This window comes from Elgaria multicarinata, chromosome 2, assembly GCF_023053635.1.
Source record: "Elgaria multicarinata webbii isolate HBS135686 ecotype San Diego chromosome 2, rElgMul1.1.pri, whole genome shotgun sequence".
Taxonomy (NCBI): Eukaryota; Metazoa; Chordata; class Lepidosauria; order Squamata; family Anguidae; genus Elgaria; species Elgaria multicarinata.
The window spans coordinates 175519920-175547478 of record NC_086172.1 but is presented as its reverse complement, the minus strand read 5'-3'; the positions used below and the strand labels follow the sequence as shown (position 1 = coordinate 175547478).

General features: G+C 46.7%; 1 protein-coding gene across 8 annotated transcripts in view; it reads right to left on the bottom strand.

Moving 5' to 3' along the window:
• The window catches only part of KTN1 (kinectin 1), a 156325-nt gene that overhangs the window by 80608 nt on the left and 48158 nt on the right, over positions 1-27559 (bottom strand). For 7 of the 8 annotated variants that reach the window (XM_063118173.1, XM_063118172.1, XM_063118176.1 and 4 more), the window contains exons 3-9: positions 25761-25898; positions 19711-19887; positions 15149-15279; positions 11380-11496; positions 9838-9978; positions 7615-7721; positions 5510-5642 (exon numbers count right to left, since the gene is read on the bottom strand). In XM_063118173.1, coding sequence (XP_062974243.1) covers positions 5510-5642; positions 7615-7721; positions 9838-9978; positions 11380-11496; positions 15149-15279; positions 19711-19887; positions 25761-25898 — 944 coding nt within the window. The remainder of the gene's footprint in view (positions 1-5509; positions 5643-7614; positions 7722-9837; positions 9979-11379; positions 11497-15148; positions 15280-19710; positions 19888-25760; positions 25899-27559) is intronic. The other variant, XM_063118179.1, reaches the window with a different exon arrangement.

The window sequence follows — 27559 nt, the reverse complement described above, 5'->3', positions numbered from 1 at the left end:
AAACGCCGGAGATTTGAAAATAAGATGAAAGGAGGGAAGAGAAGAGAAGCCTCTCGGGTCTTTTACTGCTCTCGCCGTTTGGGGACAAAAATTTAGCAAAGCAAAAACCATCCAACCCTACTTTTTTGTTTCATTTTCCTGATATTCTGAAAAAAGTTACTGAGGCTACATGAACGAATACTTCAGGAAGGGGGATTGAGAAGGGAAGAATGGAACAGCGTAGATCATGCATTTTTGCAGGGATTGTCTTTATTGGCCTAGGTTCCTGGATCACACACTTGGGAGTGCTACAGAATCCAGAATCTAGGCAAAGACAACAGCCGCCTGCTACGGTTAGAGAAAGAGCCATTGGCTTTCACCCATTCACACGCCCGTTCCCTCCCCGCCCCCATGTGCAAGCAGGCGGCTTTTCCTCTTTTCCATCCACAAGTGCGAGGAAGCGTGAAGAGAGTGGTCCAGCACCCACACAGATACAGCCCATCCTGCTAAACCAAGGGAGCTAACGTACTGAGACAGTTCAGAAAGATGTCACGTTAAATTTAGCCACTGAGTCATCCAGAAGTCTCCCTTGCCTGCCGAGCACCACCTCTGGAGGTTATTTTGGATTGTCATGTTAACTTCATCCCACCCTGAGAATTCAACGCCCTTACCATCTAGGTCAAGGGTACAGAACCTCGGCCCCGGGGTCCAAATCCGGCCCTCCGGGGTTCCCCCCACAACCATGCGACCTTCCTCCGGCCTCGCCCCCTACCTCACAACCCCCGGTCATGTGTTGAGCTCCCAGTCTTATGTGCAGTTCTTCCCCATTCAAAAAAGTTGAATTGCCTCCCCTTAAGCTTGGTTACTAGCGGCAAGAGTTTTAAGTTAAAATACAAACAGAGTTTTGATCATTTTGGCCCTGCTCTCTTTGAGCTTCTCTACATGAATGATTTATCGCATGTTCATGATTGGCAACTCATGGAAGTTTGTGGATCCTTTACATTACGCCGTTAACCTCCAGGACATCTTCTGTGCCTTCCCCTCGTAATCTCACTTTTAAAAAGATCAGAGATAATACACTATTTAAAATAGTGCAGGATATCCCCAGCCTGTAAAGTCAGCACTGCACAATAATACAGCCAATGGATGGCCCTGTTTCATTGAACATTATGGAGCATTGCCCAGAGGGGAAGTTTTCAATTACAAATCTCGTGGTCTCTGTTGGTTGACATCTAAAGAAGCCCATAGTGAACATGAAAAGACCTGTGGGGGCGGGAAAGCCTGGTAAGGTTATGGGGGCTGGCCGGCGAGACCACATTACGCCAGTCCTTTTACAACTTCATAGGCTGCCAGTCCAGGTCCGGGCCCGATTCAAAGTGCTGGTATTAACATTCAAAGCCCTAAACACTTTGGGGCCAGGTTATTTGAAGGAACGCCTCCTCCCATATGTGCCTAACCGGACCTTAAGATCATCTACAGGGGCCCTTCTCCGTGAGCCCCTGCCAAAGGAAGTGAAGCAGGTGGCTACTAGGAGGAGGGCCTTCTCCGCTGTGGCACCCCAGCTGTGGAATGAGCTCCCCAGAGAGGTCCGCCTGGCACCTACACTGTACTCCTTCCGTCGCCAGCTGAAGACCTTTTTATTCTCTCAATATTTTAACACTTAATTTTAACTTACATTTAAATTGTCACAGCAGAGGGTCTGGCCAGCCCCAATAACATTACAAATGTTGTTGTAGGATACTTTTCCCAAGCTTTTGGAATGCTCTTCCCAGTAAAGCTTGCCTGGCACTAAACGGTTTGGGGCCAGGTTATTTGAAGGAACGCCTCCTCCCATATGTACCTGCCCGGACCTTAAGATCATCTACAGGAGCCCTTCTCCGTGAGCCTCTGCCAAAGGAAGTGAGGCAGGTGGCTACTAGAAGGAGGGCTTTCCCCGCTGTGGCACCCCAGTTGTGGAATGAGCTCCCCAGAGAGGTCTGCCTGGCATCTACACTGTACTCCTTTCGTCGCCAGCTGAAGACCTTTTTATTCTCTCCGTATTTTAACACTTAATTTTAACTTAAATTTAAATTTTATTGTTCTAACTCTGTATTTTAATCTTATATCAATTTCTGCTGCGTGGTTTTATCCTGGTTGTGCTTTTTATACTGTATTTTGTAATTGTGCTTTTAACCTGTTGGTTGTTTTATTATGGTTTTAATTTTTGTGAACCGCCCAGAGAGCTTCGGCTATTGGGCGGTATAAAAATGTAATAAATAAATAAATAAATAAATAAATTGATGTCATACCAGTGCCAGGCAAAGACCTGATTATTATACTGGTTTTTAAATGCTTTTTGGGTGCAAAGGTATGCATGTTAAGACAGTAAAAACTCTGTAACTCCAGCATGGCATTTTTATGTCTAAGCATGCATAGGAATGCACCCTTAAGCTATTCTGTAAAAAAGAAAAAAAGAAAGCTATTTCTTATCTTGTTTTATCTGCTGTTTTACTCTCCATTTCACAGATTTTATGTGAGTTTTCCATTGCTTTGAACGTGCATAAAATTGGGAGCACTTCCGTGCTGAAGGTGCCGGTTATAATTTTTTTTTTAGAAAAGCCTTTTTATATCCGACTACAACCAATGAGAAAACAGGGACAGACACGTATGTAATTGATGGTTCAAACTGATCAAATTCAGATGTGTCCCTGGGGCCCTGGTTCTGCATGTATTTAGATTCTTGTAGGATGGCTGTGACACCCACTTGGGCAATGAAAGGGTTGTTTTAAAAAAATAATCTATTGACCTGCTTCTAGAGCTGGTAACTAATTAAAAGGAGAGTATACAATTGTTGCATATTCTGCCTATTTGAACAAGTAGCACATTGTTTGTCCTCGGAGCCATTTGGGGGTCAAACTGCCCTCTGGCAGGACTGTTTTAGCTGACTTCATTAACTCCTGCATAGCTATTACTTTCCTGAGCTGAAGCCCGTCCTTGACATGGATAAGAACCAACTAAGGGTTTGGCTATTTTGGATAGATTCTAGGAAGGACCTGCAAATAATTCAAAACTCTAAATTCTCCCGGTGGTTCCCTCTTTTGAAAACAGAACATTTCAGAGCCAGCTATTTGTCCAATCTGAGGCCACGTTCCTCTAAGACAGCCTTCCTCAATCTGGGGCGCTCCAGATGTGTTGGACTGCATCTCCCAGAATGCCCCAGCTGGGGCATTCTGGGAGTTGTAGTCCAACACATCTGGAGCGCCTCAGGTTGAGGAAGGCTGCTCTAAGAAATGCTTTTATTGAACTGAGATTCCAAGTGATGCCAACTCCAGTTCTGGATCGACGCTACGTACCACAAGGTGCCATTTGAATGCAGACTCTGCATCTGTGGCCAACATCAAGTGGAAGACACTGTTCACTACATGTTAATTTGCCCTCTGAAAAAGGACCGAAGAGAGAGATTCCTGAAACCCTTGTTAACACACGGATATAGGAATGCCCTGGCAGAAATGGTTCTTTTTCTTCTGAGTGTTACCAACAGTTATGTGACACATGAAGTGTTTGCACTGGCAGCAAAAAAGATCAGGAAGAGAGAACTAGACAAAATTGCCCTAAACTACTATGGAGATTCAGACTGCTGAGTGAAAGCTGAGTGTTAGTTAAGGTAAATTTCAAGTTATCTGTGTAATTTCAAGGGATTTGTATTACTGTTTATATGGACAGGGATAACCTGGCTTCAGTTGTTCATGCTCTGGTAACCTCCAAGTTAGATTACTGCAACGCACTCTACGTAGGGCTGCCTTTGAAGACGGTTCGGAAGCTGCAGCTCGTGCAAAATGCAGCGGCCAGATTGATTTCGGGACCCAGAAGGTTCAACCGTGTAACACCTGCTCCGGTCTGCTTGCACTGGCTGCCTGTATGTTTCCGGGCCCAATTCAAAGTGCTGGTTTTGACCTATAAAGCCTTACATGGCTTGGGACCACAATACTGATGGAACGCCTCTCCCAACGTGAATATACCCGGTCACTACGTTCAACATCTAAGGTCCTCCTCCGGATGTCTACTCCGAGAGAGGCTCGGAGTGTGGCAACGAGGGACAGGGCCTTTTCGGTGGTGGCCCCCAGACTGTGGAACGATCTCCCTGACGAGGCTCGCCTGGCGCCAACGCTGCTATCTTTCCAGCGCCAGGTTAAGACTTTCCTCTTTGCCCAGGCATATGGCGGCACATCTTAATCACCCACATGTTTAGTTTTTTTTAACAGTTTTTAATGCTTTATGTGTGTATGTTCTGTGTTTTTAAAATTTTATTTATTTATTTATTTATTATTTATTTATTTATTACATTTCTATACCGCCCAATAGCCGGAGCTCTCTGGGCGGTTCACAAAAAAATTTTAAATTTTGCATACTTGTTTTTATCTCAATTTTAGAATTTCTGTAAACCGCCCAGAGAGCTCCGGCTATGGGGGCGGTATATAAGTAGAATAAAATAAATAAATAAATAAATAAATAAATAAATGTATGGATGCTTTGTTTTGATGTATTTGTCATGGCCTTCGGCTAGTACAATAAAATTTGGATGGATGGATTGCTGGCCTCATTAACGCAGCGGTTCCATAGGGAAAGGAATAGAGAAGGCAGAAGAGATAGTTAGCAATGAGAGAAAATAAATAAGACGTCTTCCAAGGAGTGGGTGCAGCCTCTCATCCTTCCACCCTGGAAAGCTGAACCACAAGGTCCCCCAGCCGTCAGGAGGGCCTTTTCATAGAATCATAGAATCATAGAATAGTAGAGTTGGAAGGGGCCTACAAGGCCATCGAGTCCAACCCCCTGCTCAATGCAGGAATCCACCCTAAAGCATCCCTGACAGATGCTTGTCCAGCTGCCTCTTGAAGGCCTCTAGTGTGGGAGAGCCCACAACCTCACCAGGCAACTGATTCCATTGTCGTACTGCTCTAACAGTCAGGAAGTTTTTCCTGTTGTCCAGCTGGAATCTGGCTTCCTGTAACTTGAGCCTGTTATTCTGTGTCCTGCACTCTGGGGGGATCGAGAAGAGATCCTGGCCCTCCTCTGTGTGACAACCTTTTAAGTATTTGAAGAGTGCTATCATGTTTCCCCTCCATCTTCTCTTCTCCAGGCTAAACCTGCCCAGTTCTTTCAGTCTCTCTTCATAGGGCTTTGTTCCGGGGACATCAGAGGCTGCTGCCTTGGGCAGGAGAACCTCACATTGCTTTGGAACCAAGCAATTGACCAAGGAGGTGGGCATTATGGGGTTTCCAATGCACCTCCTCTTCCCACGAGCAACTTTCCCGAAATCCCAGCCCATTTCTCAGCTTTCAGGAGAAGCTACTTGCATTATTTCCACATTCCTCCTCTGCAGATCAACGAAGGCTCTAAGAAATCGTGGTGGCATCCTGTTCGCAGCCGCCTAACTGGAGAGTTTTCAAAAGCCACAATTCCCCCGGCCGCTTTGAGCGCCTCCGATTTGCCTGTCCAGGGCAGAGGACGTCTTTACCTACCACAACCACGGTGGGGACAAGATGGCGCTCACCTTTAGCTGACTGGCGGCTTGTTCCGCATTCTTCTTGAGGAGTTCCTCCTGCTGCAGTTTGCTGCTCTTTTCCGTCAGCTCGTTCACAAGCCGGGCACAATCCTGGCGCAGTTTGTTGAGTTCCGACGACTGTCTAGATACAAAGACAGGAGGTTGTCCTTCACATGATAGGCAAGGCAGGGTCTGGCCGCGTGAATGAAGCACATTTGCACCGAAGTGTGTTTAAACCGTGGTTATGTTGCCGCCACAGTTAGGAATGGTTCACACGACACGCTAAGTCAGAATGTTGAGCTCAAAACGCTTAACCGCGTGTCATCTGAACAGGGTCACTGTCAGTGTTGCGAGGGCTGCTTTTGCTTTCGGAAGCCAGGTTAGTCCTCGAACTGCACCACCTTGTGAAGACCCCGACCCCTCCCCCATAGCGAATGTTCTGAGAAGGTTTTTGGGTAGGAGGGGAGAGTTGGGTGAAAATGGGCGAAGTCAGAGGGGGAGCTTGTGAATTCCTTTATTTATATTTATTATACTTTTTTGTATCCCGCCTTTTGCCCAATGCTGGGGCTCAAGGCGGCCTTACAAAATTTAAAACATACCGTATTTCTTCGATTCTAAGACGCACTTTTTCCCCTAAATTAACAGCTCTAAAAATGGAGTGCGTCTTAGAATCGATGGCGTTTTAGAATCGAAGCAATACGGTAAGAGGAAAAGAGGAAGCTCCTGCAGCAGCCTCGAGCCGTGCGAGCGAGGAGGAGCTGGGAGGGTAAGCACCTGGTTTTTTGTTAGTCAAATTTAGTCGTAAGTCCCATCGATTTCCATGGGACTTACTCGCGCGTCGTCGTCCCCTGGTGCACAGACAAGTAAAGAGCGGGACTGGAGAGTTAAGCGTTTTAGCTCCTTAATTGCGTCTTCTCCTCTCTCTCCCCACCTGAAAATATTGTTTACTCTTTGTTTCAACGCCCCCCCTTCTTCCCGCGCAAACGGCAGTTTCTTCTCTCACAGAGGGAAAAAAGAAAAGGACACAACCATTAGAAGAAAGAGCGGAGGGGGGGAGGTTGGCTGGGCGGTGAGGGAAGTATTTCTTTGATTCTAAGACGCACTTTTTCCCCTAAATTAACATCTCTAAAAATGGGGTGCGCCTTAGAATCGATGGCGTCTTAGAATCGAAGAAATACGGTATACATTTAAAACCTATGAATAAAAATATACAAAAGTTAAAAATATATGAAATATGTTCCAATATTAAAACATTTAAAATACATGACAGTTTAAAAAGACCTTGGCATAAACAGAGATCCAGATTATTCACCAAAGGCCTGCCGGAACAAAAAAGTTTTTCCCTGCTCCCAAAAGCACATCAGGGAGGGAGACAGTCTAACTTCCCTGGGAAGAGAGTTCCAGAGCACTGGAGCAGCCAGCGAGAAGGCCCTGTCCCACGTTCCCACCAGGTGTGCCTGTGATGGTGGTGGGACTGAGAGAAGGGCCGTCCCTGAAGATCTCAAAGCACGGGCAGGCTCGTAAGGGAGAATACGGCCTTTCAGATAACCTGGAGCCAAGCCTTAAGTGTCCCACTTGTGAATTCCTTAAGTTCCCCAAGGGTGGGAATTCTCCTTCCCAGTTTCCCTGGAACAAACTGGGAGAAGCACTTGTGCATTTATGCCATAACAGCTCAAAAACTCAAACCAATGGACAACTAAGAGCGAACCTCTAACTGAACGTTACGTATCACCAGATCTTGCAGAAAACTGGTCTTCCGGACATATTGTATGAGCAAAAAGGCAAGGAAGAAGTTGAATCTACAGTAAACTGTGAATTCAAAAAACTCTCATCCTGCTTTGTGGTTGATGGGAGGTGGGGAGACACACCCATTTTTATGACCGACGATACAGAAACCCCAAAAATCGGCGCCTTTTCCTCAATGCCTCCACGTCCCTCGATACACTGCAACGCATCTAATGAAGGCATCTGATGGAAACCAAGCCATGCACCACCAGCCTTCTGGAACACCATGTGCGCCCACCGCTTCATCATCATAAGAGCTTTCATATTCATCATCCTTTCAGATTAAAAGCCACAAACGGATGCGAACCGAAAGCACCACCATAGCGTACTTGCTTTCCATTTGGTTGGTGGAAGTGCTGACAGCGTCTCTCAGGATCCCGTTCTCCTGCTTCAGGCGATTGATCTCAGCCTCCATCTGCTCACGAAGTTGCTGAAACTAGAGATGGGGGTGGGTGGGTGGGGGGAGAGAGACAATCCCGTTTTTAAAGTCTCAAAGAACCAGGACAAATAAAAGGAAGGACTTCTTCACACAACGCACAGTTAAATGACGGAACTCACTATACCACAAGATGTCGTAATTGCCTTCCATTTGGATGGCTTTAAAAGGGGGTTGGATAAATTCCTGGAGGCGAAGGCTATCCATGGCTTTTAGTCCTGATGGTTATGTGCTACGTCCAGTACCAGAGCCAGTAAGGCTGTGCGCATCAGTTGCTGGGGAACATGGGTGGGAGGGTGCTGTTGCACCATGTCCTGCCTTGTTGGTCCCTGGCCAATGGCAGGTTGGCCACTGTATGAATGCCTCCCACACTAGAGGCCTTCAAGAGGCAGCTGGACAAGCATCTGTCAGGGATGCTTTAGTAAGCCTATGCGGCAGGGTCTTGCTATTTACTGTTTTACTCTGTACAGCACCATGTACATTGATGGTGCTATATAAATAAATAAATAAATAATAATAATAATAATAATAATAATAATAATAATAATAAGGGTGGATTCCTGCATTGAGCAGGGGGCTGGACTCGATGGCCTTGTAGGCCCCTTCCAACTCTGCGATTCTATGATTCTATGATTCTGTGAACAGAGTGCTGGACTAGATGGACCCTTGGTCTGATCCAGCATGGCCCTTCTTAGGTTTATCCACTGTGATTATTATTATTATTTTTATTTATATAGCACCATCAATGTACATGGTGTACACAATGTACACTGTGAAGTGCTTATTGTTCCTTCCAGAACGTAAGAAACTGCCATATACTATTGGTCTATCATAGCAGTCATTCTTCAAGGTCTAGAAGACAGGTAAAAACATCAGAAGGGTCCTTCTACTGAGACAGACCCTAGATCCATCTAGCCCAGTATTGTTGACACTGACTGTCAGCAGCAGCTGCCCAGAGCTACAGGCAGGAATTTTTCAAGCCCTACCCTGGTGATGCCAGGGATCGAACCCGCAACTTTCCGCATGCAAATTGTGCCGTCTACCACCGAGCTACCGCCTCCCCCTTCACCACCACCACCAAATAGGAAGCGGCCTTATCCCATCAGACCCTGGGTCCATCTAGCCCAGTATTGTCGACACTGACTGGCAGCAGCAGCTTTTCATGATTTCAGGCAGGGTTTTTCCAGCCCTACCTGGAAACCCTGGAGACTGAACCAGGGACTTTCTGAATGCAAAGCAGAGGCTCCACTCCTGAGCTATCCCCCACCCAGCTCGGGGTGCTGGAGGATTTTGTCCAGGCCACATTTTTAAGAGAAGCAACCTGATGTTCATTTCTCCAGACTAATACGCAGATCAGAACACAATTATACCGCAGTTTTTGCACCTCTCTGGATTTTGCTCTATAGTTCTCAGCTCAAAAACCGTACCAAAATGAATATAAAAATGTGCCTGGCAGAGTAAAATGTGTATAAAATGCTTTGTGAAAACATCAGTAATAATGCAAACTTTCATGGTTTCTAAAAATAAATAAATATGCAGATTGATGAAGAAATGGGACAGGATGGAAGAATGAATGAACCCTGAGATGGACTAGAAATTCATTTTCATTTTCCACCCATCACGTCAAGAAATGTTTTCACACCTGAACTTTAAGAACATAAGAGGTGCCCTGCTGGATCAGACCAAGGGTCCATCTAGCCCAGCACTCTGTTCACACAGTCCACGACCAGCTGTCGACCAGGGATCCACAAGCAGGACACGGTGCAACAGCACCCTCCCACCCATGTTCCCCAGCAACTGGTGTACACAAGTTTATGCCTCCTTAAATCACCTGATTTGCTTTCTTTTCTGCATGAACATCAAGACATGGCATTTGCATTCTGAAGGAGCACTAGAACTTGTGTCGATAGTGCAAGAGTTTAAGCCTTATGAATTAAAACGTCCCTAAGAGGCTGCTCCGAAGGGCCAGAAACCTCACATTAAAATCCCACACGCCCCACTGGAGAAGCAAAATGCAGGGCTCTTTGCTTAAGGCAACGGTTGCCGCCTGAAGCATCTGTGCCGCCAGCCAAGCAGAAGTGATCATTCCCACGCGAAACAAAGGTTGTGTCTTTACCTTTATTTTCATCTGTTGGGTTTCTTGGTAGCCCGCGTGGATTTTGTTTTGAAAGGCTCCGTGCTCTTTCTCCAGGGTGCCGATCCGATCTCTCATCTTCGCCGTGACCAAGGTGCTTCGCTCTTTCTCCGAGACCAGCTCCTAGGGCAACATCGAATGATGTCTCGCTCTGGCAGACCAACGGCTTCAAGGCACAGGATGCCCAGCAAAAGCTAGTACGCAGGCTGAGATTTCATTTAAGCTGGGGAGGAGGCCGAAGTCTCAATGGGCCCGTTCAGAAGACACCTTAAACCATGGCTTTAACCACAGCGGTTAAGCCAGAAAGTCAGGCTGTGTTCAGAAGACACCATAAACCACAGCTTTAACCATGGTAGTTAAGCCAGAAAGCTGGGCTGTGTTCAGAAGACACCTTAAACCACAGCTTTAACCATGGTAGTTAAGCCAGAAAGCCGGGCTGTATACAGAAGACACCTTAAACCATGGCTTTAACCATGGTGGTTAAGTCAGGCTGTGTTCAGAAGACACCATAAACCATGGCTTTAACCATGGTGGTTAAGCCAGAAAGCTGGGCTGTGTTCAGAAGACACCTTAAACCACAACTTTAACCATGGTAGTTAAGCCAGAAAGCCGGGCTGTGTACAGAAGACACCTTAAACCACGGCTTTAACCACAGTGAATAAGGCTTTTTGCTTTATTCATTAAGCTGTGGTTTAAGGTGTCTTCTGAACACAGCCCAGCTTTCTGGCTTAATCACCGTGGTTAAAGCCATGGTTTAAGGTGTCTTCTGAACAGGGCCCACGATTTGAGGTAGGACCTTGAGGGAGAAAGGGGCGGCTCCATGGATATGTTTGTTTCTGGAGGAGGTTCCAGAAATTGAAGGCAGCAATGAGGGAGTCATTTTAGGAAGGGTGGAGGATCTGGAAGAGGAAAGATCATGGCAGAATTACTCCTGATTAGCTGGGGGGAGGCGGAGGCAGGGCACTGAACAGGATAAGGACGAGGAGCTGTTGTCGTCCTCAGATGAGACGTCACAATAAACCACAGTCTACCATGATGGTCTATCATGATGGTTTTCCATGAGAATGCCTGTGCTTCCATTTTTGCTTGACCAGTTCCGCGTTACGTCTGAACCCTAAACTGTGGTTAATCTTAACTGTGGTTTGCTTTAAAAAAAAAAAGGCAGCTTCAAGCCCCCATGCTTTGAATGTGTCTTGTTTCAACAAACCATAGTTAAGGAGTGAGTAGAGATAGTTATGCGTGCTTCCCTCTGACCATCTCTTTCCCGCCTCCCTCATCTTAGCATTTGACCTGCATTTCCCTTACAAGGATTTGACTTAGGCTTTGTTCTCCACCTCTTCGGCAGAAAGCGCAACACCACAGACCCACCCCCACCCCTGGCCGCCCAACCTTGTTCTACGGAAAGTCCTTAAAAGAAGCAACGATAAACTTGCCTGTGTTTCCATAAAGCTCCCTCCTCCCCGTTAGACCTGGCTCTACCAGAACCCTTAAAGGTGCACAGATTCACCCTGGGAGCCACCGTACCTGCGAGAGCTGTTTGCACTGCTCCTTTGCGACGGCAGCGTCTTCCTTCATCACTGCAAGCAGCTTGTCCCTTTCTTGCAGCTGATGCAGAGCGGTCGCTGCGTCTCCCTTATTGGCCTGCAACAAACAACAGCTACATAATGAAGATAAGAGGAGACAAAGGGCCGGATGAGACGTCACAATAAACCACAGTCGTATCACGACGGTTTATCATGACGGAGTTCCATCAGGCTTGTGCTTCCGTTTTGGATTGACCAGTTCCACATTATGTCTGAACCCTAAACGGTGGTTAATCTTAACTATGGTTTGCTGGAAAAAAGCCAGCTTCAAACCCCCATGCTTTGAATATGACCCTGTTCTAAGCCACAGCGGTTAGGCACTTTAAGCTAAACATTGTGGCTTACTGTGTCGTGTGAACCATTCCTAACCATGGTGGCTACATAACCATGGTTTAACTCCACGCAGGCGCAGAGCCCATGTGTGTGATGCACAGAGACCACAGCGAACAACCATGGTTTAAACATGCTCACCAACCATTTGCTGAAAAAGGGTTAGCGTTATACGTGGGGCTGCCTTTGAAAATGGTCCGGAAGCTTCAGCTGGTACAAAACAGGGCAGCCCGTTTACTAACAGGGACTGGCCGATGCGATCACATTACGCCAGTCCTTTTCCAGCTTCATTGGCTGCCAGTCCAGGTCCGGGCCCGATTCAAAGTGCTGGTATTGACATTTAAAGCCCTAAACGGTTTGGGGCCAGGGTATTTGAAGGAACGCCTCCTCCCATATGTACCTGCCCAGACCTTAAGATCATCTACAGGGGTCCTTTTCTGTGAGCCCCTGCCAAAGGAAGTGAGGCAGGTGGCTAGTAGGAGGAGGGCTTTCTCCGCTGTGGCACCCCGGTTGTGGAACGAGCTCCCCAGAGAGGTCCGCCTGGCGCCTACACTGTACTCCTTCCGTCGCCAGCTGAAGACCTTTTTATTCTCTCAGTATTTTAACACTTAATTTTAACTTAAATTTACTGTTTTAATTCTGTATTTTAATCTTATATCAATTTTGCTGCGTAGTTTTATCCTGGTTGTGCTTTTTATACTGTATTTTGTATTTGTGCTTTTAACCTGTTGGTTGTTTTATGATGGTTTTAATTTTTGTGAACCGCCCAGAGAGCTTCGGCTATTGGGCGGTATAAAAATGTAATAAATAAATAAATAAATATAAATAAATAAATAAATTAGCGGCCTAACCATGGGTTAGCATGTTGTCTGATCAGGCCCTACGTCTTGTTTCAACAAACCATAGTTAAGGATTAACCACAGGTTAGGGTTCGGAGAAAATGTCGTTAATCAAAATTGGAATACAAACGTTTCATCTCCTTCTCGTGGCTGCACTAAAGCAGGAGGAGGAGAGCCCGGGGTTTGCTACAGCTCATTCCTGTTATGATAAACCATGGTTTATTATGGTATCCGGACAAGCTTAAACAGATCTCGCATTCAGCAAGGGCTAACCGTGGTGGCCCCCAACAGATGGGGTTAGAATAAGGAGAAGAACCCAAACCAGCCAAAAAGGAAAAGAGTTTGCAAAAAAGCACCAAAAGGAGTAACAGCAAAAGCAAACTACCAAAATCTGCTATGACACAATGCCTTAAAAGTAACATACTACTACACAGAAGCCCAACGCATTCCGCTGGCCGCAATTTTTCTTCAAAGGCAACTGCATGCGATACTTTGCCACAGCTGGTTTTTCCCTAATAAAATGATTTCACTTGAGCTCCAGAAGATGGGAACTTCAAGAACGGAATTTCCGAGGTCCACTATATTTAACGGCAGTGTCCGTAAAAAGAATATAGCCTGCAGTGTGGGAGGAACAGTGACCTGGTTCGCATATAACACGAAGCACATGGATTATTTAACTCAGGGTAGGCCACGTGGGGACCAATGCGCCCCTGGCCACCTTTCTGGGTGCCCACCAAGGTGCCCTATCCCCCCTCCCACTTTTTAAAAACACGTTTTCTTAGCAGCAGATAGGATTGCTGTGATATAGGTTTCTGCTGGTGCTATAAACTGTGCGTTCAAAAGAGTCGTTGGCCCCGTTCAGAAGACACCTTAAACCATGGCTTTAACCATGGTGAATAAGGCTCTCTGGCTTACCCACCATGGTTAAAACCATGGTTTAAGGTGTCTTCTGAATGGGGCCGTGGTGTATTAAGCCTCCCCTCTGTATTTTAAATCTCTGAACTGCAGCTCGGTTTTATTCTGGTTGTATTTTTGTATTGTGGTTTTATATTGTGATGTTAGAATCATAGAATCATAGAATAGTAGAGTTGGAAGGGGCCTAAAAGGCCATCGAGTCCAACCCCCTGCTCAATGCAGGAATCCACCCTACAGCAGGGGTCCCCAACCCCCGGGCCATGGACCGCTACCAGTCCATGGCCTGTTAGGAACCGGGCCGCGCAGGTGAGCTGCTTTCACCCACCCACACCCACCCCAGTGTACCTGAGCGCAGGGCGCCATCTCGCCTGCCCAGCCGAAGCGAAGGCAGGACGCTGGGGTGGGGGCGGTGGCTTTGGAACGGCGCCCCCGGTCAGAAGCCGCTCTGGAGAAGCAACTTCTGGGCGCGCCGTTCCGAAGCCACCCACCCGCCCCAGGCTGGGCACCCACCCAGCCGAAGCGAAGCCAGGAGGCTGGACTGGGGAGGGGGGCGGGGGGCTTCCCAAAACCATCCCCTCAACACACACACACCCGGTCCGTGGAAAAATTGTCTTCCATGAAACTGATCCCTGGTGCCAAAAAGGTTGGGGACCACTGCCCTACAGCGTCCCTGACAGATGGTTGTCCAGCTTCCTCTTGAAGGCTTCTAGTGTGGGAGAGCCCACAATCTCCCTAGGTAACTGGTTCCATTGTCGTACTGCTCTAACAGTCAGGAATAAGTCATGTTAAGTCTTTCTATTATATTTTAGGCTGTACTTACGGTTTTGGTTTTTGTGAACTGCCCAGAGACCTTTGGCTATTGGGCGGTATAGAAATGAAATTAATAAAATACTTAGTACTTCATCTTTTGAACAAGTTACTTGTCCTTCCCTGGCAGCTGCTTTGTGGTGGTGCCGGGACAGTTTCTCAAACGGCCAAAAAAGGTTCCCGACCTTTGATTTAACTCATGGGTTGTTGATTGCTAAGTTGTTGTGATGTGTGAACCCAGTTGTGCTAACAAGCCATGATTTGTTTACCAAGAAAAGAAACCAGGGCTTATTGTTGGGTTATGAACTCTGCTTTGTTTAAACCATGGGTCGTTATTATATGTGAATACAGAACCATGGGTTGTTTCACCAGGCTACACAGGTAATGTGCAAGAGTGATCAAAAATACATATATGTCGCTCTACATGGCAGTACTACAAAGGCCTTTGGGATATAGGGAGGGAATAGGCAAAGGAGGAGAGAAACGACTACTCAGGGACTGAGTAAACAATCTAGTTTCGTCTGCTACACAAATCCTGAATAGGGCATGAGTTAAATAAGGGTTAAATAAGCCATGGGTAATTGTTAGGTGTGAATCAGGTCGGCATCTGCTTTCTTTCTGAAGTTTACTTTAATTAAAGATTTTTGGCCCACCCTTCTGTAATTCTATCAGGGTGGCAAGCAAGATAGAAAAATGTCAATATAAACTTCATTAAATATATAAAAAACACACAGAGGGATTTCAGGAAAAGCCCTCACCCGTACGGCCTAACAAACCTGCCCAAGGAGCCACTTTCCCAAACACCGAGCCATCACTTACCTTCTGCAAAACGTCCTGTATCACGTTGGTTTTCTCTTTTAGCAACTCCACTATGCTCAAGGCCTCCTCTTCGGTGAAGATCATGTTCTTCATAGCCAAGAGAAAGTCCTTAAACTTCACCTCTGCATTTTCTATAATAAAACCAGAAGCGACACTTAAAACACATTGGGGGGCGGGGTGGGAACACATACATTTTGTTTGTGGTCCGGTCCGGGCCCGATTCAAAGTGCTGGTATTGACATTTAAATCCCTAAACGGTTGGGGCCAGGTTATTTGAAGGAACGCCTCCTCCCATATGTACCTGCCCGGACCTTAAGATCATCCACAGGGGTCCTTCTCCGTGAGCCCCTGCCGAAGGAAGTGAGACAGGTGGCTACTAGGAGGAGGGCTTTCTCCGCTGTGGCACCCCGGCTGTGGAATGAGCTCCCCAGAGAGGTCCGCCTGGCGCCTACACTGTACTCCTTTCGTCGCCAGCTGAAGACCTTTTTATTCACTCAGTATTTTAACACTTAATTTTAACTTAAATTTAAATTATACTGTTTTAACTCTGTATTTTAACCTTATATCAATTTTGCTGCGTGGTTTTATCCTGGTTGTGCTTTTTATATTGTATTTTGTATTTGTGTTTTTAACCTGTTGGTTGTTTTATGATGGTTTTAATTTCTGTGAACCGCCCAGAGAGCTTCGGCTATTGGGCGGTATAAAAATGTAATAAATAAATAAATATAATAAATAAATAAATTTTTCACATAAGCTTTTTCGCCCCCTGCCATGTTTTGCAGTGAACTCAGGCCATAGAGAGAAGGGGCTTTATCCTGGGGCGATCCCCAGGATCGTCCCTGTGCATCCACATGACGCACAGGGGATCCTGGGATCAGGGAAGGATGATCCCTCCTTTGCCCCTGGATCTCGCCCTCCACTTTGGCCCCGGTTTCTCCGCGGTCCCGGGCTGAACCCGAGACCACGGAATGTGTGGCTGGGCGCCGCAGGTTGACCCGGCTCCATGCAATCCTTGCAAGGAGCCAGAAGCCGCCCATTGGGATTAAAAAAAAAATGGCGGGCGCGACGCCTCTCCTTCTGAGGTCGTTGCGCGTAAACAGAGGAGGGATCTTGCGATAAACACAAAGCAAGATTTTCCCTCCTCCGTAGCAGGCTAACCGGTAGGTCTAGCTAAGGCCTCAATTTATTCATACTACTACTACTACTACTACTAATAATAATAATAATAATAATAATAATAATAATGGTGATGTTGCGACTGTTATTTTTATGTCCGAGGGCAACTTTCTTGCTCTCTGGTGCGTTGAGATTGCAACTGTCAATCCACAGACTGAATCCTCCCACCCTAATAGCCTTTGCTGATTTTAAAAAGGACTCATTCCTATTCCCACGTACCTGGGAGTGAGCTCCATTGAACTCAATGGGGGTTTACCACTTCTGTGCTAGAACATTTTGCTCATGGCTTCCCCTCTCTATGGGCACGAAAGGACATGGTAAGTCTCCATAAATCTTATTTTCAGGTGGGGTTGTCATGTAGGCATCATCACAAAAGAGGAAATTACCACTATAAGTTAAGTAGAATACAAGAGTAGTAATTTCCATTTTTCAGCCCGAGGGCCGAATTCAACTTGGGTGGCGCTCTTGGGGGCCTCATTCCAGCAGTGAGTAGCGCTGAAGCCAAAAGGAATGGGGCCAAAATAACCCAAAATAATAATAATAATAATAATAATAATAATAATAATAATAATAATAATATTTATTTGTATCCTGCCTTTTGCCCAATACTGGGCCTCAAGGCGGCTTTACAAAGTTTAAAACATACATTGTAGAACCTAGGAAAAGAAATGTACAAAATAAAAATAAAACATAAATGTTTAAAATACACGACAAAATTATAAGTCCTTAACATTGATGGAGGACCAGATTACTCTCCAAAGGCCTGCTGGAACAAATGAGTCTTAGCCTGCTTCCGAAAGCCCATCAAGGAGGGAGCCAGCCTAGCTTCCCCAGGAAGAGAGTTCCAGAGGACTGGAGCAGCCACCGAGAAGGCCCTCTCCCATGTTCCCACCAAGCGCGCCTGTGAAGATGGTGGGACTGAAAAAAGGGCTTCTCCAGAAGATCTCAAAGCACGGGCAGGCTCATAAGGGAGAATACGGTCTTTCAGATAACCTGGACCCGAGCCATAAAATAAAATGCCACCGTATTTTAGCTTAAAGTGCCCACTGACAATAACAAGGTCTTAGGAGAGGCATTTGCAATCTTTTGGAATGGCTGGAGGACACACACAAAAGCTGGGAAACTACCCAATCAATCAGTGATTGGGGGGGCCCTCTGAAGAACCCCAAAAGAATGGATTGGGACCTGTTCCCTGAGGTGCAACACCCCTGCCTCATCCTAATAGGGTACATGTGTTCCTTCGTGCTAGGTGTTGCCAACTTTCATACAGAATCCAACAGTCTGCGAAGGATTATTTTAGCCCCCAGGTAGCCCAAAGGCTCCTGAGAACACTGACGCCTTCTGAAACGGATCTTTAACAGTTGTAGAGAAAAGGGAATTTCAGCAGGTGTCATTTGTATGCACACAGCCCCTGGTGAAATTCCCTCTAAGGCAGGGCTCCTGCAGCTTTAACTGTTGTGATGAAGAGGGAATTTCACCAGGGGGTGCATGAATAGGATGACCATGTGGAAAGGAGGACAGGGCTCCTTTATCTTTAACAATTGCATAGAAAAGGGAATTTCAGCAGGTGTCATTGGTATGTAGGCAACCCCTGGTGAAATCCCCGCTTCATCACAACAGTTAAAGCTGCAGGAGCCCTGCCCTCTTGACCAGATTTCATATGGTCACCCTAGCAAGCAGCAGCCCTAACTGCCGGCAGTATCAAAATTGAACCAAAACAGGCCAGGGCAATGCAAACGAGGCAGCAACACATTCTGACCACGGAGAGGAAGGCGTCTTCTTCAAAACAGTGTCCTCGGGGGCGGGGGGGGGGAGGTTTTCCAATAAATACAGGAAACCCTTTTGCTCGTGCCTCCAAGAAGCTTCCTGCTCAAGAAAGGGGAGTGTTGCTAATTTGGGTGGGCAAATCCTAGGCTACACACGGAAAGAATTAGCTACATTTGGATAAGGCTACAGATTATAGAATCAACAACACAGGAAGGGCGTGAGAGCAAGCCACAAGGTTGCACAGGCAGAACGAAACCGGGCAGCTGGACTGCAGGAACAGAGCGGAGTGGGCAAGGCCAGCGGCGACGCCTACAATTTCCTGCCCGCCGTCGCGATTGGCCAGATGTAGGTTTCAGAATCAGCTGCACCTCTCTCGGCAACGCTACGCACATTACGGATGGGAGACAAATCGACGTTGCAATGCATCCGAGAGTTTCGAAACGAACGCGTACACACACACACACGCACGCGGGTACGTCGTCTGCTAAGGAGATCCCCGGTGTGAACACCGCTGTGTGTCCCCGGCTGCGGTAATGACATGCAGCAGTACCTTCAATCCCTCCGTCCGATATTCACACCAAAGACCCGCTCGTTTCGCGGTTCCGTTTCCAGATAATAGCGAGTCCAGTCTTTCGGCCCAAACTGCTTCTGTCCCTCATTATTATTATTATTATTATTATTATTATTATCATCATCATCATCATCATCATCATCATCATCATTTATATACTGCCCCATAGTCAAAACTCTCTGGGCGGTTTACAACAGCTAAAACCAGTGAACATTAAAAACAAATATACCTATTTCTTCAATTCTAAGACGCACTTTTTTCTCCATATAAACATCTCTAAAAATGGGGTGCGTCTTAGAATCGCGGATGTGTCTTGGGGGGGGGGTTCCTGTTGGTGGTACTGAAATTAGTATGCGTCTTACAATCGATGGCGTCTTACAATCGAAGAAATACGGAACAAAAAATTTAAACCATCAAAAGCATAAGAACAATATCCATTTCAAACAAACTATTCTGGGGTCAGTTGTGATGCACATAAGTTAAAGGAAACCGGATTCCAGCTGGACATCAGGAAAAACTTCCTGACTGCTAGAGCAGCACGACAATGGAATCAGTTCCCTAGGGAGGTTGTGGGCTCTCCCACACTAGAGGCCTTCAAGAGGCAGCTGGACAACCATCTGTCAGGGATGCTTTTGGGTGGATTCCTGCATTGAGCAGGGGGTTGGACTCGATGGCCTTGTAGGCCCCTTCCGCTATTCTATGATTCTATGATTCTATGTTGTCATAGCTACGGTATTTCTAACTAACTAGACTGAAAAGTGATTCAGAGCGGCACGCTGCAGAGATGGGGGAGAGGAAGAGGAAGGGAGCATGGGGGGGGTGTCAATGCAGTTGCAAGACTCTCCCAATTACGAACAGCTGGAAAGGGAAATCCGCACCTCTCGCAACCCACTGACAAAAAAAATCACACGTCTGCCCATGTCGTCACACTTCTGCCGACCACACGGGAGAGAAAACTCAACCGAAAGGAAACCTCGGGTTCTCAGAATGTCGGGGGCACCGACCCCACGGCCACGCGCCGTCGCTCCCGCTGCGAGGCCCCCGTTACCTTTATTGGTTTCGTTCTTCAGTTTCTTCGCGTTGCTTTTCTGCAGCCCTTCGATCCCGTCCTGCTTCGCCAGGTCGGCCGCGCCTCTCTTTTCCACCGGCAGGTTCTGCTCGGTGTTATCCATTAGGGGGATGTAAGTTGTGGCATGAATCAAAGGCTCGTCCACCAACGGGGCAACTGGGAAACGAGGGAACACATTGAATATAGTAAAGGATATTTGGAATGGGTGTTTGTTTAATCACCTTTTTAAAAATAGTAATAGTAATACCTTCACTTACATTCTTCCAGCTCAGTTCAAAACAGTGGCTAAGGGCACAATCCTATGGGGATGATGGCCGTAAGCCTCCAATCTTTTATTTTATTTATTTATTTATTACATATATATCCTGCCTTTTTTCTTCCAAGGAACCCAAGGCGGCGTACATAATCCTACTCCTCACCATTTTATCCTCACAACAACAACAACCCTGTGAGGTAGGTTGGGCTGAGAGTCTGTGACTGGCCCAAAGTCACCCTGTGGGTTTCCATGGCCGAGTGGGGACTAGGACCCCGATCTCCCAACTCCCAGTCCAACACTCTAGCACAGGGGTCCCCAACCCCCGGGCCATGGACCGGTACCAGTCCATGGCCTGTTAGGAACCGGGCCACGCAGGTGAGCAGCTTTCACCCACCCACCCCCACCCCAGCATACCTGGGCACGGGGAGCCATCTCACCTGTCCAGCCGAAGCGAAGCCAGGACGCTGGAGGGGGGGTGGGGTGGGCTTCCCAAAACCATCCCCTCAACACCTCCCCCCCGGTCCGTGGAAAAACTGTCTTCCACAAAACCGGTCCCTGGTGCCAAAAAGGTTGGGGACCGCTGCTTTAGCCACTATACCACACTGGCTCTCAATCTTTGCCTCCATGCTCCCCATAGCTCTGCGTTTTAGCTAGACAGGCGAGGGAAGGAGGCCGTGGAAGACTGAGGATTGCTCATATCCCCACTTCCTCAGTTCCCTCCCCCTTTTTGATCCTCTGCAAGGTTGCCTTCGTGACCTCGGAGAGGCAGGGGGAGGGGAGTTCATACTCCTGGGTCTGAGATCTGAGCACTGTCTCTGATCTCAAATCCAGGAACCTGAAGTATACTACAGACTCCCGGATTCTGTCTAGGGGCCATAGGATCGCTCTCTAAGAAACTTAAGTCCTCGATTCAAATCTAGCCTCCGGCATGAACTTATTAGCTAGCCTTAGGCAAGCCACTCTCTCTAAGCCTCAGCCCTCCTCCTATCTGTAGTACAGGAACAGGAACAGTTAACTTTACAAAATTGTTTCTAAGGATTACAAGAGAATGCATGCGAAATACTTTGAATGCTTGAAAGTGCTATATAAATGCTAACCATATTTTTTATTGTGCCCCAAGTTGTCATGATGAGATATGGGGTTTGCCCAACCATATCCTACCGTTAAAGCTTTCCCGTTGTTCTAGCCCATGCGCATTTGTGCACCCAGAAGTCTGTGCCACTAAGCGACGAACTAGAGTAATGTTGCATAATGCATTCTGATGATTCAGTGAGAGTCAAGGTCCTTACTTAATCTTTATCTTGGTTAAGGTTAAAACAACCTGGAATCATTTTAGGTTTTCCTAACCTAATGGTAGGGGTGTGTGTGTGTAAGTTTTTAGTGTGACCACATGTAATCAGATCGTATTTCTGAATGTTTTGAAATCCTGAGTTAAGCTGTGATTTCTGTTCTCAGTTGGGCAAGATTGAGCTCGTTTTAAAGTAAAGCTAAGCACTTTTTTACTTGTGATGAAAACGTTTCCTTGTAAATAACCTGTGAATGTGGTTTTAATACAGTGGACATTTGTTTTTATTTAAATGACGGATCTGAGGAGTGTGCATGTGCTTAGTGCTGGTGGTTATCATGAGTTGCCACTTGTTGCTGGTTTTATTGTGAGAAAGACATTGTCTTGGCTCTACACTGGGGGTGGGGGGGTGGGCGAAACCCAAGTTGTGGAACTCCTGTCCCAGCTTGTAGAATTCCTGCAAATCAATCTGGCCCTGGAGGAGAAGGCTATCCATGGTGGATTCCTGCATTGAGCAGGGGGGTTGGACTCGATGGCCTTGTAGGCCCCTTCCAACTCTGCTATTCTATGATTCTATGGCTACTAGTCCTGATGGCTATGTGCCATCTCCAGTATCAAAGCAGTTAGGCTATATACACCAGCTGCTGGGGAACATGGGCAGGAGAGTGCTATTGCACCATGTCTTGCTTGTGGGTTCCCAATCAACAGCTGGTTGGCCACTGTGTGAACAGAGTCCTTGACTAGATGGCCTTCTGGTCTGATCCAGCAGGGCTCTTCTTATGAAACATGCACCAATATTATTCTGATGCCACATGGAGATATTTTTGCTTCCAGCAGGCAGTTTCAGCCAACCTGCCAGAGCTTGCTTTTGCTTAATCACACACTGTTGGCAATTTTTCTTCTACTGCTCCTGTCTATTTTATCTTAATTTTAAACCTAAGAATTTTATGATGTTGTGATTGTTATTTTGATATTGTATTGGTTTTATATGCTCTTTTAACTAATTTTATGCATTGTATTTTATTTGGTGTTGTTCGCCACCTCGATCCAGAGGGTAATTAATAAATAAATAAATAAATTATTATTATCATCATCATCATCATCATCATCTTGTTTTGCCTTAAACCTCTTTGTATTCAAGTAGGAATGCTAGCCACCTTGGGCATTTCGATAAATACAAAGAAGTTACGATGGAAACGTTTTCATATCATGAACAACCAACAATGGCCCAGTTCACACCTAATGACAACCCATGGGTCGTCTAAACCGTGGGTTGTCAGGGTCACGGGCCAGGGAAGGAGCGTGGCGCCTCTTGCGCGCTCAGCGCTTCCACTTCCAATCAGCAATCCAGGAACACCTCGCTCCTGGGCTGTTACCTCAGATCCGGGGGCCAAATCCAGCCCTCGGGGGGTGGGGGTGGGGTGCAACCCAAGAAGGCCACGTTCCTTTTCCCCATTTCTAGGTTCCCCAGCCTTAGTGAAGTTTTCCCCATTCTAAAAGGCTGAGATGCCTCTCATAAGGCTTAGCTTATTGGCAGGAAGAGATTTAAGCTGGACTAAGCAGGTATTTTGGATATTTGGGGTTTGGGCCTTTGGCTCCACCCACCACTCGAACGAGGCCCCCAAGAGCTTCTCCGAAACATAATCAGCTGGAAGAGCTTCTGCACTCGTGTCCTGTAAACCCAAGGCTTGTTGTTCTCCAGCAGGCCAGGAGCAGGAGGTGGAAAAAAGGCACACTGGAAAGAGACGGAGCCTTGAGACAATGCAGGCCGGAAAAAGTCTGGCTGCAAACGGGAACCGGCCCAGGCCTTCCCTACTCATGCCCTAAGATGGGAGGGGAATTTGGGACCACAACTCCCATCATCAGCCCTAGCCAGATGAGTTAATGGTGAAGGATGAAAAAAGCTGGAAGCTAAACCATCTGGAGGGCCACAATTTGCCCAACCGTGTCCTTAGAGAATGTGGAAACTCACAGTACGTTTCTACGTGGGGCTTCTTTCAGCCCCCTTCAAGAGGATCCTCTGAGTATCTCCATGCCGCTCTCGTGACCAAGAGAACAACATCAGAGAGTGACTTGTGCAGAGCGAGATAACACCCTGACATGAAGCTGCTGCCTGGATTCCTGGCATGCCTTTGCTTGACCCATGAGTCAAACCCGGCTGCCTTGAGCAGCTTACGGGAAAGCGAAACAGAGTTTTCCAGGACAGATAAGTAGTGGTGGCTGCAAGCACACCAGGTCGCAATATCCCTTCCCACCACAGAAGTGACATGGCACATTCCTGCGAGGGGAAACAGGAACAGCAGAAGTAGAGCGCACTGCTTGCGCTGAGCTTTAAGCATTTAAAAGTAGCTATAAAGCGGAGGAAGAGTCCTACTGCTAAGTCGTTCCTGGCGGAGAAGGCTTCCTAGCACAGAAAAAAATAGCCAAAGGCAAGGGTGGAACCAAGTAATCTTCAACAATAATACTGGTAAAAGTTTTATTAAAGTGCCAGGTGCCGACGCGTTTCGAACGCGGTTGCGTTCTTCCTCAGGGCTTTATAACGTTCGTGAAGTTGTCTGCAGAAGCTGCTAGACTAGAAAGCAACTGCGTTCGAAATGCGTAGGCACTTTAATAAAACTTTTACTAATATTATTGTTGAAGATTACTTGGTTCCACCCTTGCCTTTGGCTATTTTTTACTCCCCCATGGGGTTTTCCTTGCTTTTGCACTTCCTAGCACAGAGCCTACTTCACCAGGTTGCATGAAATGAACAACGAAGATGGTTTGGATACCATACATATAACATAAAAGGGGTATTTATAGAAGTAAGGATACAGTTATTTTAAAAATGCACGCAGAGTAAAGGGGGGAACTGCTTGCAACGAGATATTAAACACGAGCGCGGAGAAAGGTGAAATATAAACTTAATGACTCATACTTGCTCAACCAGGTGTCCTCCAGATGCGTTAAGACTTCCACTCCCATCATTCCCAGAATGAGTGGAGTTATAGTCCAAAACGTCTGGAGGGTGCTTGGCTGGGCAAAGCTGAAATAAATAAATTGGAAGCAGAGATACCATACGTGAACCTTATCTATTGAGTTTCACAAGATCCAGTCACTCGGGGACAACAAGCCATTAGACAGAGATGGGGTCCAAATACATCAAACCCTTATGAGTAGCTGCTGCCGGACTCTCCCATCGCTGCATGGGAGATAATAGCTGTCTGCGGTCACTTAGTCAACCCAGGTCGGACTTCAGCCCAATTGAATCAAATCAGTCAATGAACTCCAGTTCAGCAACCTCATGGTTTATCTGCCCCCAAACGCATTTTGCTTAAGTAAAGCAACCTTGGGGTCAGGGTCAGAAGCAAAATGCCCCGGGAGACCAAATTGTTCACCTTCAGGTTTCTCCGCATTTCCATATTTAAAGGGCCAGCCCGCAGCCGATTCAAGCTCATACATGCAACATTAAAACATTTACGATTCGCAATAGCTTCCAGAGGGGCAGGTATTTTGGTGTTGTTTAGACCAACAAATGTATTATATTATGGCACCAGCCTCTGTGGAGTACAGTCCAAATTAAGTGGACTCTAGGCCGCAAAAGCTTATGTCGTAATCACCAGAAGGCTTTGTCGGTTTTGATCATTTGTGATGTGAATGAATTCTAAACTGGGGGAGTTTATATTCCACCAGTGCGAAGCAAGCGCAGAAATCTCCTGGGGTTGCCTTCCATCCCAACCTTCCCTGGCAGCAGATAGCAAGGTGTCTCTCACCTTGCCATCTTTCACTGGAGGCACCCAGAATACAGCATGCACCAACCAAGGGGTAGGGAGGAGGAGGAGGAGAAAGGCCTTGGTGCCGATGCTATTACCCTGCTGCCAAGTAAGTTTGTGATAAAAGAAGATTGAGGGGAGACATGACAGCACTCTTCAAATACTTAAAAGGCTGTCACACAGAGGAGGGCCAGGATCTTTTCTCGATCCTCCCAGAGTGCAGGACACGGAATAACGGGCTCAAGTTACAGGAAGCCAGATTCCAGCTGGACATCAGGAAAAACTTCCTGACTGTTAGAGCAGTACGACAATGGAATCAGTTGCCTGGTGAAGTTGTGGGCTCTCCCACACTAGAGGCCTTCAAGAGGCAGCTGGACAACCCTCTGTCAGGGTTGCTTTAGGGCGGATTCCTGCATTGAGCAGGGGGTTGGACTCGATGGCCTTGTAGGCCCCTTCCAACTCTGCTATTCTATGATTCTATGAAGAAGCGTTGAAGGGAAGGAATAGGACTCCATCCCACCCACCACCCACCCAATAATACTGATATGGCATTGGGTGTGTGTGTGAGAGAGAGAGCTATCTCCACCATCACCACCAAGTGGCATGTACCTCAGTGTGCTGAGCCCAATTTCCAAAAATTAAGCACAGGGACATTTGCCAAAAACTATTTATGATTAAAGGGACTTTAAACACACACACACACACACACACACACACACTGAGAGCTGTGTATTACCATTATCTGTCTTTTGTTTCTTTGCTGCAACTTTCTTCTTTCCTGATCCACTTTCTTGTTTTATCTCATGATGCAGCAGGACGGGGTCTTGCTTTTTGCTTGGAGATAGAAACGAATCACTCTTGGCATCCTGGTCATCTATAAAAAAGACAAGAGGAGACAAATCAGCCTTTATAGCCCTCTTCTGCGTAGATGTGTGTGCATGTACATATCTTTATTTCGACACTGCCAAGCCAGCTCTGCAACTTCCTATCACGCTCTAGCGAGGGGGCCCCCCCACCAAAAAAATCAAACTCAGGCTGGGGCTCAAATGTCAATGACTGGGGTGTCCAGACACAAGGAGAAGATACAGCCACCACTCCAATGGTGTCCAAGTATTCACCTTTACTCACTGATCATGTAACTGAGTGTCATTCGCTCCTGTGGGGAACCTGGTGGGAATGCGGGAAAGGGCCTTCTCGGTGGCGGCTCCAGTACTCTGGAACTCCCTTTCCAGGGAAACTAGACTGGCTCCCTCCCTGATGTGCTTTAGGAGGCAGGCAAAGACTTTTTTGTTCTAGCAGGCCTTTGGTTTAACGGTCTGGACCTCCGTCTGTGCCAAGGACTTTTAAAATTGTCATTTTAAATGTTTTAATGTTTTAATATTGGAATATGTTTAATATACTTTTAACTTTTGTATATCTCTATTTATAGGTTTTTAATGTGTATGTTTGAAATTTTGTGATGCTGCCTTGAGGCCCAGCATTGGGCAAAAGGCAGGATAATAATAATAATAATAATAATAATAATAATAATAATAATGATGATGATGATGATGATGATGATGATGATAGGCACATACTAAAATTGGTGACACTGTCCGCCTCTACCCAAAAGCTGTGCACCGGAAAAAATGGCCCAGCAGCTGGCCCACAAAAAAGGTGCCCTGTGTGTCCACGCACAGGTCATATAGATACACACTCTCTCCCAGCTGAGACACACACACCCATTTCCCTCCTGCTACTAACTGTCGCTGCTGTGGCCATCAGAGGGAAAGGAAGCAGTAGCCAGGCATCCCTCTACCATGACTGGATCTGTATGAGGCTATTAGTAGGAGAAGAGAGGAAGTGGCAGCCCTTCCACTGTGTGCCATGACCTTCTGAACTTTCCAACTAAGAATCTAGTGTCTACATTTGCTGCTGCTGCTTTTTCCTCCACCCTCCCAATCCCCTTTCCTTTTGCGGCATGTTTATTTTTAAGACTGTAAGCCTGTGGGCAGGGACTTAAGAATTATTTTTGTAAGCCGCCTTGAGAGCCTTTTCTGGCTAAAGGGCGGGAAAAAAGTGCTAAAATAAATAAATAAATATCCACACATGGTCCTTGCCATGTAAAAGCTCCATTCACAGCCTTCCCCATCATAATTGCAGACATCAGAATCATAGAATAGTAGAGTTGGAGGGGGCCTACAAGGCCATCGAGTCCAACCCCCTGCTCAATGCAGGAATCCACCCTAAAGCATCCCTGATGGATGGCTGTCCAGCTGCCTCTTGAAGGCCTCTAGTGTGGGAGAGCCCACAACCTCAACAGGCAACTGATTCCATTGTTGTACTGCTCTAACAGTCAGGAAGTTTTTCCTGATGTCCAGCTGGAATCTGGCTTCCTTTAACTTGAGCCCGTTATTCCGTGTCCTGCACTCTGGGAGGATCGAGAAGAGATCCTGGCCCTCCTCTGTGTGACAACCTTTCAAGTATTTGAAGAGTGCTCTCATGTCTCCCCTCCATCTTCTCTTCTCCAGGCTAAACATGCCCAGTTCTTTCAGT